This window comes from Loxodonta africana, chromosome 18 (genome assembly GCF_030014295.1).
Source record: "Loxodonta africana isolate mLoxAfr1 chromosome 18, mLoxAfr1.hap2, whole genome shotgun sequence".
In the NCBI taxonomy this organism is placed as follows: Eukaryota; Metazoa; Chordata; class Mammalia; order Proboscidea; family Elephantidae; genus Loxodonta; species Loxodonta africana.
The window spans coordinates 17,697,023-17,716,183 of record NC_087359.1 but is presented as its reverse complement, the minus strand read 5'-3'; the positions used below and the strand labels follow the sequence as shown (position 1 = coordinate 17,716,183).

The window sequence follows — 19,161 nt, the reverse complement described above, 5'->3', positions numbered from 1 at the left end:
TGGGGAGACCTGGTAGCCCCAGGCAGCAGCCTGACTTGCCCTCTGCTCCCCAGGGTTCCTTGTGGATGCCACTGGCAACTTCAACTGCGTTTTCTACATGTCCAGCTTCTTCCTCATCTCAGCTGCCCTCTTCATGGGTGGCAGCTTCTGTGCCCTACAGAAGAAGGAGAAGCAAGGCAGGCCAGCCGAGGCAGAAGGAGCCTTCACAGAGGCTGCTGGAGAGCAGTGCCTCACCCTGGAGGGCACAGATAGTTCTGAGAAGCGGCTGTGCCGTGAGATCATGTATGTGACTAGCGTCTGAGCCCCAAGATCACGTGTGTGACCAGCATCTAAGTCCTGCGATCATGTGGGTGACCACTGTCTCAGGTCAGGAGTGGTGCCTCCTGCTCCTTCCGCAGGGGCTGGGTGAAGGGCTACCCAGGAAGCCAGGACCAAAGGCTATCCAGGCTCTGTAAGCAGGACTCTACCAGGAGCTGGGACCTTGGAGGCTAGCCTCTGAAGACTCAGGATTCCTTCCAGCCAGCTGAATCCAGGAGCAGGTCCTCCTGACTTTTTCCTTGGGAACCACCACCCTGGGGCCCAGGAAAGTGGGTCTGAGCCCTGCTTGAGTCTGTCACGGCTGGCTGGACTCAGCTGGCTCCCCACTGCTGCTACAGCTCAACACACTGGACTTTAAAAAAGTTCAGTCTGGATGCCTCTGATGGGATCCCTCTTTGTCCTCCAGCCTCCAGATAATTCCAAAGCAGACATGCCTCCCCAGAGGCCATCCTGTCCTTTCTCTTCCTGAGTGGCCCAGCCTTATCCTTAGGGTAGCTAAGGCTGGTGCTCACTGGAGCTGCCCCAACACAGGCTGCTGGGCCCCACACTGGCTAGAGCCCTGGGAAGAAGGGCCCGGGCAGAGAAGAAGCTATGGCCTGTGGCAGTGGAGGGCCAGGCTGAAGAGCGGTCCTGGAGGTGGAATTTAGACAGATTAAACACTGGGTAGAATGCCCTTCCTGGCATCTATGCCTCAAACTGGAGGGAAGCCCCTGGCTGGGATCCTAGAATTGATGAAGCCACAGGGGTCCCCCCTGCACACTTGGCAGGGTCTACTCTAAAGCCTCCCTCCTGTCCCCACCCTATAGGCCTGGCCAGGAAGGTTAAGGCTAGGGTAAGGGGAAGGCAGGCATTTGACTGTTCAGAGAGGACAGCTAGTAAGGACCTGAGGCCCTCTGTGAAAATAGGGCTACTTCTGTGACGGAAGGAGTCTCTGGGTGATGCAGTTAACACATTCAAATGCTAGCCAAAAGGTTGGAGGTTTGTGTCTACCCAGAGATGCTTCAGAAGAAAGATCTGGCAGTCTACTTCCAAAAAATCAGCCATTGAAAACCCTAAGGAGACAGTTCTACTCTGACACACATGGGGTCTCCGTGAGTCAGAATCAACTCAAAGGCAACTAGTCTGTGTCAGAAGCCTTCCACTCCCCTCTCCTGTCTTTCCTGTTGTGTCCGGACCCCCTAGGGTAAGTTGCTAGCTTAGCAGCTGCCAGCCCATCCACCCCTGCTCCCTCTTGGCCTCTGCCTGTGGCCTGGAGGTTAGAGCTTCTCACATACATTTTGCTGGTGACCTTCCCTGAGGTCATCACCCTGAGAACTGGCCCGCATCAGCTCAGGCCTGTCCCAGCAGGGTGTCAACCGAGGGGAAGGAGAAAACAGTCTGTTTGAATGGCACACAAGGATACTTCCTGCAGCAGGTTATAAACCCAGTGAACTAATGAAGCTGAAAACATGCCTGGAGTAAGCTTCCCTTCCCCCTTCCCTTCTCCCAGCCTGATGGGCTGCTCAGGTGCAGGACCTTGCTTGTTGATTCAGGCTCAACCAGGCACCACAAGAAAATCCAATCAGGCCAGGGAGAATGGATTTTATTTTCATGACCTGACTCCAGAACTTTCTTGGCCACATGTCCAGCTGGCGTGAATAAGTATCCTCTGGGATATCCTCTCTCTTCCAGCACCCTGCCAACAGTGCCCCTTTATGGCCAAAGAGATAGTGTAGAAGCAAGGCAAGGGCACTGGGAGGGGACAGAGACCCTAGTGTATGTTTGAGAATATCACAATTTGCTGTGTGAGTTGGGGCAAACTGTTCCCCAACTCTGGGCCTTGAAAAAGAAGGAGGCTGTCTTGGATGAGCTGAGGTCTCTTCCATTTGAAACATCTAATTATGTGAGAATGGGGGCAGTGGTGGTTGAGTGGGAGAACTCTCACCTTCCAAGTAGGAGACTTGGATTCGATTCCTGGCTAACGCACCTTACGTGCAGCCACCACCAGGGGAGGCTTGCTTGTTGCTACGGTGCTAAACAGGTTTTCAGTGGAGCTTCCAGACTAAGAAGGACTAGGAAGAAAGGCCTGGCCCTCTACTCCCAAAAATCAGCCTACAGGTCACAATGGTCTGATTTGCAACCAATCATGGGGACGGTGCAGGACCAGGCACCATTTAGATCCATTGTGTACTGGGCGCCTTGAGTTGGGAGCTGACTTGACAGCAGCTAATGACAATTATTTGGGTGCTCTGGCCCCTCTCCCCAGTACATGCTTGGCCACCCTGTGCTCTAATGGGGGAAATGCTTGGCTATGTTTTACAGTCCATCTCCTTCATCTTGAGTAGAAAAGGAGGGAGCTGGAGGCCGGTGGGTTGGTGAGAGCTTTTGGTGCTGGTAGCCTCCAGGATTTGATGTGTTGTACATCCTCAGGCCGTTCCCTGAAAACACATTTAAGGGAAAAAAAATCAGTAAACATTCAGCATAGGAAACTTTGACCCTGGCCAGGAAATGGTGGCAGTGATCTCTGGGCAGAATTCCTTCAGCAAATAACAGCATCTACCGTAGAGCAGCGGCAGGACAGAAGAGGAAGGCCTTGCCCTCAGTACAAAGCCAAGGGCAGAATTCTTCCCCAAGGAGGAAGCCCCATGAGGCCTCAGGAGGGGTAAGACCAAACAAAAGGAGGAAGATACGTGGCCCAAAAGTTCCACAATCCACACTTAGCTGATATCCTGGGAATCCCCTCTGGGGAAAGTCGTGAGGAGCTGATGGGGCTCACTCCATTCTGCCCCCCTACCCGAGCCCTGAACTTCTGGACCCCAGGCCCTTGCTGCTTTGTCCAGCCTAAGCAGAGGAAGCCCCAGGGCTCCCAGCCCATATCCCAGCTGAGATGCACTCCCTCTGGCCCCATCAGGGCCCCATAGTAGCTAGGGCACTCATAAACAGACTACTTTCTAAACTCCTGCCTAAGGAGTACCCACCAGTGTGGCCCTCATTCCAAGCCCAGCCTGTAAGGCACAGGGTCCTTGTCCTCAGGATGCTCACAGTCTACACTCCCTACACACGGTTTTCAAGCACGATGGGAATGGGCGGGGTCTCCTCCCTCCCAAGTGCTCCATCACGGTGCCCACGAGGTCTGGGAGGTACGTCACCTTCCTGGGAAGCACTAAGAAACCGGGCAGAAGAGCTTCAGCTTCCATGACTCTAAAACCCAGAAAGCCATTGAAGTGGCTCACTTGGGGGAACCGAGGCTCCTTCTAGGGCCTCTCGGTGCTGTCCGGGAGTACACCCCCTCCCGCCAGAGATTTCTGGCCAGAGGTGGCGGACCTAGCTCCAGCTGGCAAGGAGTGGGTGTCGAACTCACCCGTATTTTTTTTTAAATATTCAAATGATTAATATGCAGTGCCCTACTTATGAAAGATTAACTTTTGCAGTTTGATATTGGAAAAAACCTATACTATTTTTTTTTTTTTTTATAGTACCCTGGTGGCCAGTGGTTAAGTGCTACGGCTGCTAACCAAAGGGTCGGCAGTTTGAATCCGCCAGGCGCTCCTTGGAAACTCTGTGGGGCAGTTCTACTATGCCCTACTGAGTCGCTATGAGTCGGAAACGACTCGACGGCAGCAGGTTTTTTTTTTTTTTTTTTTTTGTATAGTAGCCTTTAGAAGCAATTCTACTCTGCACACATGGGGTCATCGCCGGCTTTTTGAAAAGCCGACCCAGCTGTAGTGTCAGAGGACCGATGTGGGGAGCGCAGGGAGCCGACGCCCACACTCCAAAGGTGCGTACCCCGCCAGACGCGGGAGAGCGTGCAGGTGCTTCCGGGTCTGGAGGGGCCGCGGGCTCGAGCGATGTGGCGGGAAACAAACCGCGCACGCGCGCCGAGCTCTGCGGTGGTCCCGCCCCTCGCTCCTCCCCTTCCGGCTTCCGTCGGGGGCGGGAACGTTGCGCCTCACTCCTCCAGCCCCAATTCGCTGGCGGATGTGTTTCCCGCGCCCGGATTTCGATTTCCAAGCTCCGCCTTTACATGGTCCTGAGGCCTCACTCGGTCCCCTACACCCAATCCCAGCTGCAAAGCGCTGCAGAGCCTGAATTCAGGAAGGAATCCGTTTCTCAGTTCCCGCACCCCTTGCTTCCCACGCTCTCTCCGCCGATCCCTGGGACCTCCACCACCCCGACCATGGCCCAGAAGCCGAAGGTGGACCCCTATGTCGGGCGGCTGGGATACCTGCAGGCTCTGGTCTCAGAATTCCAGGAGACGGAGAGCCAAGGTGAGAATGGCTGGCGGGATGGAGTCCAGGGGGCCGGAGGCCGCCGCGACCGCCGCCCTAACCTGGTTCCAGTGCCGCTTTCCCCTTGCAGACGCCAAAGAGCAAGTCCTGGCCAACCTCGCCAACTTCGCCTACGACCCTAGCAACTACCAGTATCTGCGGCAGCTGCAGGTTCTGGATTTATTCCTCGATTCGCTGTCGGAAGAAAATGAGACCCTGGTGGAGTTTGCCATTGGTAAGGACGGGGACCAACCTGCGGGGGCCCACCCTCCTTTGCACTGCCTGGTGGGCTGCGGTGAATCAGTGAGCTTCTAGGAAAGGAATCAGCTGTGAACCGCGATGTCCTGAGCAGACCTTTTTTTAAAATTAATTTTTATTGTGCTTTAAGTGAAAGTTTACAAATCAGGTCAGCCTCTCATACAAAAATTTACATACACCTTGCTATACACTCCTAATTGCTCTCCCTCTGATGAGATAGCACAGTAATTCCCTCCACTCTCCTCGTGTCCATTCTGGCAGCTTCTGGCCCCCTCTGCCCTCTCATCTCCCCTCCAGACAGGAGATGCCAACATAGTTTCCTGTGACCACTTGATCCAAGAAGCTCGTTCTTCATCAGTATCATTTTCCATTCCCTATTCCAGCCCAATCCCTGTCTGAAGAGTTGGCTTTGGGAATGGTTCCTACCCTGGGCTAACAGGAGGTCTGGGGTCCATGGCCTCTGGGGCCCCTCCAGTCCCAGTCTGACCATTAAGTCTGGTCTGTTTGCAAGAATTTGGGGTCTGCATCTCCTTGCTCTCCTGCTCCCTCAGAGTTTTCCTGTTGAGTTCTCTGTCAGTGCAGTCATTGGTTGTGGCTGGGTACCATCTAGCTCTTCTGGTCTCAGGCTGATGTAGTCTCAGGTTTATGTGGTCCCTTCTGTCTCTTAGGCTCATAATTATTTTGTGTTTTTGGTGTTCTTCATTCTTCCTTGTTCCAGGTGGGTTGAGACCAATTGATGCATCTTAGATGGCCGCTTGCTAGCATTTAAGATCCTAGACACCACTCTCCAAAGTGGGATGCAGGATGTTTTCTTAATAGATTTTATTATCCCAATTGACTTAGATGTCCCCTGAAACCATGGAACAGACCCTTTTTTAATAACACTGTTGAAGGGTCCAGACAAGTTCTGCAGAATGTCTTACCTTCCAGTTTGTCTGGTTGCCTCTTCATGGTGTCATTTAGCTTGTTTCTTTGCCACCTTATTTCCTGTAGCCTAGAAATTAGATTTAAAGTCCTTTTTTTTTTTTTCCAGTTATTGTTATCGTTGAGAAGGTACACAACAAAACATCCACCAACTCAACATTTTTTACATGTACAATTCAGTGACCTTGATTACATTCTTCAAGTTGTGCAGCCATTCTCACCTTCCTTTTCTGAGTTATTCCTTCCCCATTAATATAAACTCACTCCCCACCAAGGTTCATATCTAATCTTTCAAGTTGCTGTTGTCAATTTGATCCCGTATAGATAGATCTTAAAAGAATATAATGCTCAAGGCAGACATACTTTACTAATTGAGCTAAACTATTGTTTGGTTTTAAGAAGACTTCAGGAGTTGTTTTTGGTTTAAGTTTTAAAGATTATCCCAGGGCAGTAGTTTCAGGGGTTTATCCAGCCTCCATGCTCCAGAAAGTCTGAAGTCCATGAGAATTTGAAAATCTGTTCTGTATTTCTCCCCTTTTGATCAGGATTCTTCTGTAGAATCTTTGATCAAACTGTTCAGTAATGGTAGCCAGGCACCATCCAGTTCTTCTGGTCTCATGGCAAAGGAGGCAGTTGTTCGTGGAGACAATTACCACACTTCCATTTCCCTCTCCTATTCCTGACTCTCCTTCCTCTGTTGCTCCAGGTGAATAGAGACCAATTGTTGTGCCTTGGATGGCTGCTTGCAAGCTTTTAAGACCGCAGGCACTATGTTACAACCTAGGAGCTGGACAGGAGCATGTTATTAGGCCATTTAACTGGGATATCCCAAGATTTAATGACCTGGCAGAATCAAGTAGCAAATGTTTTTCTCGAAGACGTCATATGTGAGTGTGAATTAGATTTTTGAGAGAACATTCAGTTCTACCCCAATGTTTGAGGTACTCAAGGCTAGAATACAAATGGGGGTTGACCCCCCTTCCCTTCTCATCGAGGGGCCTTACATGCATGTGGGTGGATACCAGGCTCCGTGTTCACACCCCACCAACAGCTGCCCCAGCTGCCTCTTGGCCATTCCTTGAGCTAAGAGTGCACACACCAGCAGTGAGGCCCACTCCTGGGAGTCAGGAGCCAGGAAGGAGACCCAGGCAGCTGTGGAAGTTGGTTTAGGGCCTGGAGCTCTGGGTGCGGGGGTGCGGAGTGGGCTTTCGGTGGGCTCTGCCAAACAGGGCCCTCTAACACTGGGCCTGGGACAGGAGCCCCAGTTGCCTAGGTCTTGGAGTGGTGTTAGCCTATCTCTGCCCTTCTGGGAGATTATTATGGTAAACGTTAGGTGCTGTCAAGTGTAATTTGGACTCAGTAATCTCATGTGACAGAGTAGAACTGCCCCATAGGGTTTCCTAGGCTGTAATATATATATATATATATATTTTTTAAATAGTTAAAGTGAAAAATTTTATTATATATATATATTCTGCCACAGTTTTTCTAAAAGAGGAAAAAAAAGTTTGTAAATAGACCTCCTTTCCTTTAAGTTTAGTTTAAGATAAAACAGAACCTGTCATCACAGTCAGATGCCACTTCACATCTGTTGTAGTTGTTAGGTGCCGTCAAGTTGATTTTGACTCACAGCGGCCCCGTGTGACAGAGCAGAACTGCCCCATAGGGTTTTCTAGGCTGTAATCTTTACTAGATCAGATCACCAGGTCTTTCTCCCGTGGGGCCGCTGGGTGAGTTTGAACTGCCAGCCTTTTGGTTAGCAGCTGAGTGCTTAACTGCTTAAAGGGTCTCTAGGATTTCCTCCTTTCCTTGAAGTAAATCCTACACCCCCCACCCCCACTGTTTTGTAACTGCTGCACAGCTTCTGCTGTCAACAGCAACAGTGGTCTTTTTTTTTTTTTTTAAAGTTACTGCTTTTGTTGAGAAGGTACACAACAAAACATCCACCAACTCAGCATTTTCTGGGAGAGCTAGAGGATAGATCCCAAATCAAACTTTTGACCCTGGAGAAAACGTGCCTAACATCAAAGAGAAGTTGTCCTAAGAAAGGCTTACTAACCAGGATTCTGCTCTGCTGGGTCTCTTCAGGTTCAGGGGGCAGCTTTGCCAGGCAGGAGCACCCCGCCATCCTGGCCCAGCGAGACTTCTCCCTGGAAGCTGGGCGGCCGGCTTGGGTCTGGGCCTGGGCTATTGCTCTCCTGGGCTTGGTGTCCACAGCCGACTTCTCCATGTCTTAGCTGGATTCTCTTGGGTGATCCTATCTCTCCTCCAAGCCTTGTCTCCTCACCTGTGCCTTGCCTACCTCACAGGATGGTTGTGGGGATCAGAAGTGTATGTCTGTGTGTCTGTCTGCTTCTCTGTGAAGATACTTTGTCTAGGACTGATAGTAACCTTATCCCTGGGTATGCTTTTCCCAGCCGCTTAATAGTATGTGTGTTTCTGTTTTTCTTTTTTTTTTTGTTGTGGTAAAAATATATATATATATAACACATTTACCAATTCAACAGTTTTTACATGTACAATTTGCTGCACTGATTACATTCATCACGTTGTATGATCATCACCAGTATCCATTCCTGAACTTGCCATCCCTGTGAACAGGCACTGACTGCTTCCTGAGCAGTGGCTCCCCCTTCCCCTCCCTCCCCTCCCAGCTACTAATAGACTTTGGTCTCTATACATTTGCCTATTCTAGCTAGTTCACAAAAAAGGGTCCTACAGTATTTGTTCTTTTATGACTGACTTCACTTCTGTGTAATGTTTTCGAGGTTCGTCCATGTTGCAGCCTGTGTCAGGACTTCATTTCTCTTTATGTCCCATCCCAGCCACTTTTTCCTCCTCTTCTCCCTCTCATTCCTCCCACCAGAGCAAGGCCCCTGTCCCATGAGCAGCAGCTTTCTCAGCATTTGAATCCCTCCATGGGAACCTGTGCAGATTAAATACCGCTTGCACTTATTGTGCGTGACTTAAGAGAAAGTCCCTGTGGCACTTAGCTGTGTATTGGTTACTGCTGTCATTCTACTTAATGGCTTAGGCACTAACTGGGGCACACTCTCAGGTCCTCAGTCTGCTGCTAAACAGCTCTGGGCTGCGCTTTGTGGCTTGGAGCCTTTTATCTTTGGTGGTAGACCTGAGAGTGTGACCTCTAGGACGGAGCTTCAGTTATCTCTACGTGTCTTGAATGCTCAGGTCTTGTGGTCTGGGGAGGAGGCTGGAAGGGGCGGGAAGGGCAGGCAGGTCCCACATACCGGCTGTGACCTGGTGCTGGGCCCGGAACAGAGTTGGTCCTGGAGAAGCCAGCAGCAAGGAGCGCTGGGTCAGATGGCTCTGCTGCAGCTTGCAGAACCCAAACCACAGTGCCTGTGGTTGGCAAGCAGCAGGGGGAGTTTGGTAAGAGCTGGGCTTTGGGGTCAGACAGGCCTGGGTTCCAGTCCTCCCTCTGTGGCTCACCATCTGGGCGTGATTTCCCTTCTCCAGTCATCTCCCAGATGGGGGCAGTATCAGTGCCCGCCTCCCAGTGTTGCTGAGAGAATTTGATGAGATAACGATGCTGTTGTATGACCAGGGTCTGCAGCTGTAGGATCCACTTGGTCTCCCCACAGGGACCTGGTGTCCAGAGCCCCTTTGGGGTAAACAGCTCCCTCTTCTGGGCTGGGATGGGATAATGTCCTATCAAGGGAACCACCCACCTGCTCCAGAGATTCTTTCCTTCTGGAAAAAAGTTACTGAATGATAGGAAAAAATAGGAATGTCAATCTCGGCGTCCCAGTGGGGTGGGGGCCCAGGCAGAGTTAGCTGAGTGAGCCTCGCCATAATGTGTGCTGGCCGGGGCTCAGCCTTCTAGCTGCAAAGCCAGGCTGTGGAGCTTCATGATGATAACGGCATCCACGAGTACCCATTGTGTGCCATGCGCTGTGCCATGTGAGTGTCATCTCCTTTGAGCCTGAGACAGCACCGATGGGCAGGATGCTCCTAACACTTGCTTCCAATGAAGAATCTGGGGTTTAGCAAGTTAAATAGGTTCTAAGGGTTAAAAAGTGCCAGACCTCTGTCGTAAACTTAAAGCAGACAGATTCTCAAAGCTATTCACTTGACCACTTTTCTGCCCTTAGAAAGTTTTCTGATTCCTAGGCCTGTGCACTGTTAAAGCTGGAGAAGAACTTAGTCCAAACCCATCGTTTTACTGACAAGGAAATTGAGGCACAATCAGCTGCCCTTCAACCGGCATCAGAACGCAGGCTTCCTTCTGTCCGTCCTTGCCGCCCACCACAGTGGTAGGTGGTCCTTCCATGATGTTCTGAGATAGTAGCTGCTTTCTCATCAGCGCTTGACTTCCTGTCTGAGGCCAAGAGCCCCAGCTCCGTGGGCCTTCAGTTCAGGCTGCAGTTAGTTCTGTCAGTGTGGCAGCAGCTATTCTGTGTTGCCTCATAACCCCCCTCCCTGCCCAGTATAGCTGCAGCCCTGAAGAAGGATCTGGTGGCAGCAATTGCGGAGAACATACAGGGGCTTTCCAGTCTCCTTCTATATATACCTTTCCTTCTGGACCCTTTTGTTACTTAAACAAGGTTCAAGTAGCTGGCCTCCCAGAATTCAGGATAAATCGCTTTCCTTTGTTCTATTTCCTGCAATACATGTAGCTTCCACTAGATGGTGGTGGTGCTCAAGAGAGAGGCTGGTAAATCCTCATTGCCTGTCTGGAAACTAGTGAAATCGAACACAGGCACATGCTGCAATGGAGGCCTGGTGGTGCAATGGTTAGCCGCTACAGCGGCTAACCAAAAGGTCCGCAGTTGGAATCCACCAGCTGCTCCTTGGAAACCCTACGGGGCAGTTCTGCTCTACCCTATAGGGTCACTATAAGTTGGAATCGCCTGACTGAAACTTTTTTTTTTTAACACACCCCATGACCCAGCGGCAATGTTCATTGTGCATGCAGACACATGTTCAGAAATGTCACTGACAGCATTGTCTGTAACACTCCCAAGCTGGCAACAATGGGTACCGACACCGGGTCACTCATACAATATTTAGTAATGAAAACGAACAATCTGTAGCTACATGCAGTAATCTTACAGCTGGTGTTAAGCAAACATTATGACTTCATTTCTGTAAAATCCCAAAAAAGGAAGAACTGAACTGTATAATATTTAGGTATATGTGTGTATGTAGTAAAAAAAAAATATTTAATTAAATTTTAAAAAGTTTCTGCTTATGTCTGGAATTAAGGCAAGGGGAAATTAAATTAGTCCCTCCAAGTCAGGGAGTGATGGTAGAGGCCGCCCTGGCAAATAATTTAAAAATTATTAAATTATTAGGAATCAGGGAGATAAGCATTCTGGATTGCCGACTGTGTTCGTTCTTGACCTCGGCGGCGGTTACACAAGCATTTGCTTGATCCTAGTTAAACTGGAGCTGTATGTATGCGTCTGCCGTTTTGTGCGTGTGTGGCCCTGTGCTGGCCTCTGGGGCTATCAAGAGGTACACGCTTGACCCCTGCCTTCAAGGAGTCCACAGTCTGGTTGGGGAGACAAAATTCACTGGCGTCCAAAAAGGAGTGTGTACCAGGTGTCACATGAATGGTACAAGACAATTAATACTCCTCAAGTGTCTACCGTGTGCCAGGGAGGTGTCTCAGTTACCTTGTTTAATTCTCTCCAGGAAGCCCTGGTGGCGCAGTGGTTAAGAGCTATGGCTGCTAACTAAGAGGTTGGCAGTTCAGATCCACCAGGCGCTCCTCGGTAACTCTATGGGGCAGTTCTATTCTGTCTCACAGCGTCGCTATGAGTCGGAATCGACTCAACAGCAACGGGTTTTTTAGGAACCCTGGTGGTGCAGTGGTTAAGTGGTCAGCTGCTGACCAAAAGGACAGTGGTTCAAAGCCACCAGCTGTGTCACCAAAGGAAGATGTGGCGGTCTGCTTTCGTAAAGATTACAGCCTTGGAAACCCTACGAGGCAGTTCTGCTCTGTTCTGTAGGGTCTCTATGAGTCAGAATCGACTCAAAGACAAGGGTTTGGTTTTTTTTTAGTTCTCTCTGCCCATTTAACTGGTGAAGAAGCTGAGGCTTAGAGAAGCTGAGTGGCTAGCTCTGAGTTACCTAGGCCCTCAGTGGCAGAACTGGGATTCCAAGGAGATCTACCCATCCCAGAGCCTCGCACTGTCCGCCATTGCCTGTGCTCCCCTGTCCCTCCCACCCTTACTGCACGGCCAGGCACCAGGCTCATACAGCCTTCTGCTGAAAAAGATCCCCAGGAGTCTAACCAGCGACTTTCTCTATGGTCTGTTTTGTCCCTCAGACTTGAAATTTCAGAAGGAACCTTTTTCAAGATGCTAAGCAGATAGTGTCAAATGAAGATTTTGATCCTGGGCTGGGCTGTGGTGAGTGGTATGTCTGGGCTGCCTTTTTTAGGGTTCGCTTGGCCGCTGGGTGCTGGCTAGGCGCTTGTCAGCATGGCCTCATTTAGCCCTCTGGACAATCCTCAGACCCTGCCCTTGTCGGCCAGGGTGTCCCTCCCAGCCCAGATGTCCTACTTGCTCTGTGACCCAGGGTCACCCTCCTGCCCTCTCTGATCCTCCAGCTTTCTCATCCCAGGCCACATTTGGGGTTTCCTGTTCTGCCTCTCCTGGGGGTTTCCGTGGCTCCTGGCATCTAGCGGCCCTGTCGTTGCCTCATTCTGTTTCTCTTGTCTTGTTTGGTTTGTTCAGAACTTGTTCGTCAGCCCGTCAGGACTTGTTCTTCTTTTTAACAGTTTTCTGTGGTTGGGCAGTTTAGGATGCTTCCAGTTTTGCGTAGATGGTTTTCCCAGCACTTCTTACTTCAGGCCAGCTCTCTGAGGGGCACTTGGGGAAAGCTTAAAGTAGCAGAGGCTTCGTGCAGGTCTGGCACCGTCTTGGCTGCTCCAGTCCAGCCTTCTCACCGAGCCCCTGAAGCTCCCTGCAGTTCCCTTCCCAGGCTCTTGCTCCCCTTTTAATCTGAGAGGCTTAAGAGGGGCTTAGAGGATGTACCTGTGGCCGAGGCCCGGGCAGCTGGTGAGCTCTGGCAGGACACCTGGTCCATCGGGGAGGTTTCCAGGGCTGGGGAGAGTGAGGAGGTTGTGGCCAGGGGCCTGTCCTGAGGCCTCCTCAGGTTCCCAGCCCCCAGCAGATGCCATCTGGTGATCCAGCCCCACCCAGACACACCTGGTGGTGATGCTGACTCATCGCCAGGTCAGTGACTCATGGCTTCATCTTATCACACCTTACAGCAGCAGGAAGTGGCCCACTCCCCACTCAGACTAACCCACCTGCTGGTCCCTGCTCCAGGCTGAGCCTGGCATCTGGCCTTGGGAGCATCAGTTGTCCTCGTGGCTCCACAGGGACTCAGTTTCCCCTGGGAGTGGCAAAGGGCTCCCTTCTGGGGCTTGGGCAAGTTGCTGAATCCCTCACACCCTCAGCTTCTCCCGCTAAGATGGCAGAGACAATAGCTCCAGCTTGGTGTAGGGTTCATCCATGTGTTCAGCATGTGTTCAGTGTGTGTCCCCTGTTCTGGGCTCCTGCGATCCAGAGGTCAGCAAGGGAGGCCCTGCCTCACGGAGAGCACCGACTAGTGAAGCAAGCAGCAGGACGAGCCCAGGCGTGCTAAGGGCTGCACGACGGAACCGGGTGCTGAGGTCGAGATTGCAGAGAAGGCCTCTGAGCGTGGGTGGTCTGGGAGGGATTGCTGAGAGGGGACAGTTCAGCTGGCTCCTGAGGACAGTTCAGCAAGTGCAAAGGGTCCAAACAAGAAAGCTTGGTGTTCTGGCGGCCCTGAGTGCTGGGGCACCACAGTTAGCCAGACGGTGGCCTGATGTGGCGGGACAGACCCTGGAGGGCCTGGTGGCCATGCAAGAAGGGGGCTGTGTGTCCTCAGGGTGATTGGGACTCAGGGACAACCTGTGTGAAGTCCAGTAGCTGGCACCCAGCACTGGCTGACAAGTGGGTGTTTCCTTCCCTGGTTTTGCACGAGAGGGGCCTCCTAGTGCCTCTTGTCTCTCCAGCTGCTCTTCCTCCTAACTCCCAACCCCTCCCCTCCTTCAGAAGCTACCTGTCCGAGCTGCGCAGGTGTCAGGACCACCACGGCCCCTGCACGCCACCCAGCCTCTTTCCCTCGAGTCACATTTTAAAAACACTTAGACTCGCAACTCATATTGTGGAGCGCCTCTGTGCAGGTCACTGTGGACATGGCAGGAATGAGCCGGCCAGGGTCTTGACCTCAGGGCGCTTACCTTCTAGAGCGGCTCAGAAGGCAGGGAGCAAGGAAACATACAGACGAAGAAGCAGGTTTCTCGGAGTTTTTAAGTGTATGGAGAAAGTGAAGTGGTGACCAGGGCAGTGCCCCAGGAGTGGAGGGGACAGTCACACGAGGGCTCTCAGGGAAGCCCTCGCTGGGAAGTGCTTGTACCAAAAGGTCCCAAGATTGGACCCAGTGGAGACGGGGAGGCAGATGGTGCACGGCCGGCAGACCACAGGAAGGAGTAGGGACTTTATTCCAAATTCTGGGCTTCACTGTAGCAGGCCTCACGCTGAGCCAGGTGCAGTGAGGGAGGGGTGCGCAGGGCCAAGGCTGGGCTGCCCCGCCCCTGGAGGGGGATGGCTGTGTCCCACAGGGGCAGCATGGGCACCTGCCCACCTTGCTTGGGATGATGTCCTGCTCAGGTTTCAGGCTGGGCCAGTGAGTGGGGCTGTGCCCCTCACTCCTGATTGGACTTGTTGGGCACATTATACAAATGAGCTGAGAAGCCCTGCGGCTTTCATGCACAGGGAACCTAAAGGTAGAGGGACTCTGGTGGCAGGAGGCTGAGTCAGGATACACAGGAAGTCACCTTTGGGCATTACAGTAGCAGTGCTGGCCAGTGACCACCAGGCAAGGTGGAATCTGCCCCTGGGGCCGAGAGGACACTAAGTTGAGTGGGGCGTGCCCAGAGGTGAGGTGTGAGAAAAAGGGGGGCCCGGCCTCACTACCCGAGCACACGGGGCTGTGTTCCAGGCCTCTTCTGTTGTCTGTCCCCCAGAATCCTCATAACAGCAACCTAGAGGCTAAAATGGTCTAACTTCTCCATCAGTTGTCCTGCGCTGATCAGACGGTGCACCGCAAAGCTGCTAAATGGAGCCTGAATGTAGATTATTGGCAGAGACAGATGGTCACAGTACATTGTGTTTTATTTTTGTTGTTGTTGAGAGTATACACAGCAAAACATACACCAGTTCAACAATTCCTACTGTGCAGTTCAGTGACCTTGATGACATTCTTCAAGTCACGTGACCATCCTCACCCTCCTTTGCTGAGTTGTTCCTCCCCCGTTTATGTAAACTCACTGCCCCCTAAGGTTCCTATCGAATCTTTCAAGTTGCTATTGTCAGTTTTATCCCATATAGATAGTTCTTAAAAGAGCATGAAGCTCAAGGCGGACATTCTTTACTGGTGAAGCTAAACTATTGGTCACAATACATTGTTAAGTGAAAAAGCTGGCTTACCAAACAGTTAAGGAAAATATCCCGTTTCTACGAAATATGTGTATCTGCACATAGAAAGTTATGGGATGACAGAAAGGGATGTTAACTGGATGGTAAGATTTGTGGTTTTGCTTCTTTCTCTAAACATTTTAAGAGCTTTATTCAAGTATAACTGGCAGGTGATAAGTTGTACATATGTAAGGTGTACAACTAGGTAGGTTTTAACGTCTGTATACACCCATGAAACTGACACCTCGCCATGGTATTTAAACTCTTCAAAAATAATGATCTCTTGTGGCTCCTGTTTTTGTTTCTCACTTTAAAAAAAAAAAAAAGGGAAGCGGATCAGCCATTGAACTGGCTGCACCAAGTGGGAAAGGGGTTCATGCTTCTCGGAGGTGCCGGCCTAGTGGCAGGGGCAGCAGGCAGCCAGGTCTCTCTGGAATCCTGAAGAGGAGGCCTGGGGACCAGAATGGACCGTGGACAGGCCTGGGCCCTCCCCTCCAGGACTCAGTCGGGCAGGAGGCAAGAAGGGGCCTGGGGAAGAGGCCCAACTCACCCTCTCTCCCCAGGTGGTCTCTGCAACCTGTGTGCTGACAAGGCCAACAAAGAGTACATTCTGCGTGCAGGCGGCATCCCGCTCATCATCAACTGCCTGTCCAGTCCCAGCGAGGAGACGGTGCTGTCTGCTGTCACCACACTCATGTACCTGAGCCCGTCTGGCCCTGGCTCCCACCCTGAGCTGACCGCCCTGCCTGTGGTCCAGTGTATGCTGCGCTTCTCTCTCTCGGCCAACACACGGCTCCGCAACCTGGCCCAGATCTTCCTGGAAGACATCTGCTCCCCGAGCCAGGTGGCCGAAGCCCGCAGCTGGGGGGCGCACTCTGCCCTGGGCATCCCATTGCCCAAGGACTGAGGCCCACAGCACCCCTGCTTCTGGGGGGGCCTCACGCAGAAGATGAGACCAAAACCCGGTGGGGGCCGCACCGCACCCCCCAAGCAGTCTCCCAGGGTGGGGCCTTCTTAGCCACTTTGAAGGCCAGCTTTTTCAGCAGGACAGGTGTCTCCAACCGTGACGAAAAGGCATTAGAAGACCTGAGGAACCAGACTTTATGACATATAGAGAAGAGAATGAGGGTGGTGCCATTTCATGGGCTGGCTCACCCCAAACTGGAGGCCACAGTCCTGCCTCCGGGACCCACCCCACTGCAAGCCCCACCTAGTGTAGAACCCACGCATTCCTGGATCCAGAGGCTTCACAGAAGGGGCTTCTCAGGCAGAGCTGCAGGGACCAGAGGCTCAGGAGCATTGTCTGCACTTAAGTGAACAGGGCATTGCCCCTGAACAGAGGGTCTGGAGTGATTTTGAGGGATAGGAATGAGAAGTCTCGGGGCCCTGGGAAACTGGAAGGGTGTGTCTCCCAGTAACTGTTAACGTAGCCATCAGGCATTAAGGCCGAGGCCACAGAGGAGACAACACATCAGAATAAAACCATGAACCCGTGAAGCTGTGTCTTCTCACCACCCCCAGGTCCTCTCTGCCATCGGGGTTAGCCAGAGCGAGTCCCTGCCAGTCAACACAGAGTGTGGGACCCAATGGAAAGATGAGGCTTGGGAACAATGGGGGGGGTCCTGACTCCTCTTCTCCACTGCCTTAAAGTTGGCCCCTGAGATGGCCAAGGAAAGGCCGAGTACCTTAGAACGGGAGGAGGAACAGTATCTGTTATGGATCGTGTCCCCCCAAAATGTGTTGTAAATCCTACTAAACCTATGATTATAATCCAATTTGGGAATACGTTTTTTTTGGTTAGTTAATGAGGCAGTATCAGTGCAGGCTTTAAGAGCAGATTAAGCAAGCAGGCAGAGAAGGGGGAAGAGAGATGCCCACCACATGAGACCTCCAAGGAACTGAGGAACAGAAGTTGAAGAGACAAGGACCTTCCCCCCAGAGCCAACAGACAGCGCCTTTCCCGAGAAGGCTCCTTCTAGCCTCCTAAATGGAGAAAATAAATTTATCTTTGTTAAAGCCACCAACTTGTGGTATTTGTTATAGCAGCACTAAGAAACTAAGACAATATCCTAATGGCTGTGGAGGTGGGCAGATTCAGGGTCACTGGACTCAGGAGAGCAAGGAGAGGGCTGGAAGGCCTCATCAGCCCTACTCCAGTGCCCCTCCTACCCGCTGTACTTTTACTGTCCCAAGCAAAGGGCGCTAAGAAACCAGAGAGCCAAAGTTTTTTATTAAAAGGTTCCTGACCACCTTCACCAGGGTGCTCCCATGTTGACCATGCCCCAGTGCACGATCTCAGGAGGTGCCAAGTCCAAGTGTCTGGCTGATGAGAGCAGTGGTCCCCATATCTCCCTGCCCCTCCGTGCCCAGTCACTTGACCTTGCTCGGATCCTCCCTGGCCTGCCTTCCCTTCCCTCAGCCACTGTCCACTGCCGAGGTCCCTCGGCTTATTCCTGGAGGAGCCCCAGGCCCTCACAGTCTTACAGTGAGGCACCCCGCTTGCTGTCTATGATCTCCCGCCAGTTGTCACTCCAGGAGAGCAGCCGTCGTCTCGTGGGGGGCAGGGCCAGGTGCTGGTTGTGGCAGCAGGTAAACAAGATGTGCTCCCAGCTTGGGGTCTCCTCCTGGCCTGGGGCAGAACACAGGAGAAAAGTGGTGAGCATGGAACCTACTTATCGTTACTCCCTCTCCCTAAACCAGATGCCTGCAAGGAGGTTGCCAGGGAAATGGGTCCTACCTTGAATGGTGTCCTTGTCATCAATGAGCAGGTTCCCCATGACCACCGTCTTGTCCCTCGTCAGGATAATGCGCTCCACAAACTGGGGCCCCAGGTGCTTCTCCACCCACCGGTACTACAGGAAGCACAGACTGTCAGTGGGGCCTGGTGGGCCCTGGATCCAGGGCCAGTGAGCAGGCAGAACGTGGCTAGCGAGTGGGAGCTGCAGCCTGAGAGGCTGGTCCCCTCCCCCCTGGCTGTTTGCCCATGAAGTGCCGAGGGACACAGCGCCGCACCTTCTCCCTCACACAGTGCTCGTACTTAATCAGGGGGCTGGTACAGATGAAGACCTCGGTGCTGCAGGAGAGGGGTGCTGTTAGATGGAGGGGGCCCCCGCGTCGCCCCATGTCACTCCCTTGCCTCCCCACCCTCTCTTACTCCTCCATGTCGTTCATCTCCCGTATGGCTTCCAGGGCCCCAGGGATTGGCTCCAAGTCCAGGAAAAAGCCTGGGGCTTCATACACACTGGCCACTTTGTCCTGGAAGACAACCCTCCGTCTGCCTCCAGCTGATCCGGCTCAGCTGGAGTCTCACAAGGATTCTGGAGGGCCCTCAGGCCCAAATCAGAGTACCAGAGGATTCTGCTTAGTGGTGGGGGGCGCTCTCCCAAACTGTGTGTGTGTGTTGCGGAGAGGGGGGCTGTGAACGGTGAAGTTAGAGTACCCTTCATCTCAAACAGAAAGGGGGTGTCTCCGTACATGGAGCAGAGACGGCTCCAAGGGGGGCGGTTTACTGGCCTGGGACCTGGACTCCCCTCTTCGGGGGCGACGTGGGGTAGTGGGATCCAGACTGCCCTCCCAGGGGCGCTGTGGGGTCGTGGGTTCCGGGGGTTCTTGTGGGGGCCATGGGGTCCGAGCTCCCCTCCCAGGGTGGCCGCGGGATCCCGGGGTCCGGGCTCCCGGGGGCGCCGCGGGGCTGTGGGATCGGAGCTCCCCGCCCGCGCAGCGCCCCACTCATTCATTCCTACCGCCAGGTCGGGCCGCAGGGCGCGGTACTGCTCGCGGGCCAGGAAGCCGCGGCGCTCCTCCAGCGGCACGTGCGGCTCGGCCGGGAAGCGGCGGCGGAAGCCCCGCAGGAGGCCGCCCTCGAAGTCGGCCAGCACGCCGTCCATGTCCACCAGCACCCGCACGGCCCGCGCGCGCCGCGCCGCCATCGCCGC

The 19,161-nt window shown here is 52.8% G+C and overlaps 3 protein-coding genes across 12 annotated transcripts in view; 2 read left to right on the top strand and 1 right to left on the bottom strand.

Annotated features, from left to right (window-relative positions):
• The window catches only part of SLC16A5 (solute carrier family 16 member 5), a 19,582-nt gene extending 15,640 nt beyond the window's left edge, over positions 1-3,942 (top strand). For 5 of the 7 annotated variants that reach the window (XM_064270773.1, XM_064270772.1, XM_064270771.1 and 2 more), the window contains one exon: positions 54-3,942. In XM_064270773.1, coding sequence (XP_064126843.1) covers positions 54-301 — 248 coding nt within the window. In that variant the 3' untranslated portion in view covers positions 302-3,942. The remainder of the gene's footprint in view (positions 1-53) is intronic. The other 2 variants (XR_010318301.1, XR_010318302.1) reach the window with 2 other exon arrangements.
• On the top strand, positions 3,938-17,443 carry ARMC7 (armadillo repeat containing 7). 4 transcript variants are annotated; one of them, XM_023556907.2, is made up of 3 exons: positions 3,938-4,565; positions 4,657-4,736; positions 15,790-16,036. In XM_023556907.2, exons 1-3 carry the CDS (start codon positions 4,037-4,039, stop codon positions 15,928-15,930), a joined length of 750 nt encoding a protein of 249 aa, XP_023412675.2. In that variant the 5' UTR covers positions 3,938-4,036; the 3' UTR covers positions 15,931-16,036. The 4 variants fall into 4 exon arrangements, with proteins under 4 accessions (XP_023412675.2, XP_023412674.2, XP_064126846.1 ...); XM_023556906.2 differs by having other exon boundaries at positions 3,945-4,565; positions 4,657-4,800; positions 12,043-15,891; XM_064270776.1 differs by lacking the exon at positions 15,790-16,036 and adding an exon at positions 9,879-12,008 and having other exon boundaries at positions 3,945-4,565; positions 4,657-4,800.
• On the bottom strand, positions 17,437-19,161 carry NT5C (5', 3'-nucleotidase, cytosolic). The gene is made up of 5 exons (XM_064270777.1): positions 18,970-19,161; positions 18,381-18,481; positions 18,239-18,299; positions 17,964-18,078; positions 17,437-17,855 (listed from the first exon to the last, which is right to left on the bottom strand). Exons 1-5 carry the CDS (start codon positions 19,153-19,155, stop codon positions 17,707-17,709), a joined length of 612 nt encoding a protein of 203 aa, XP_064126847.1. The 5' UTR covers positions 19,156-19,161; the 3' UTR covers positions 17,437-17,706.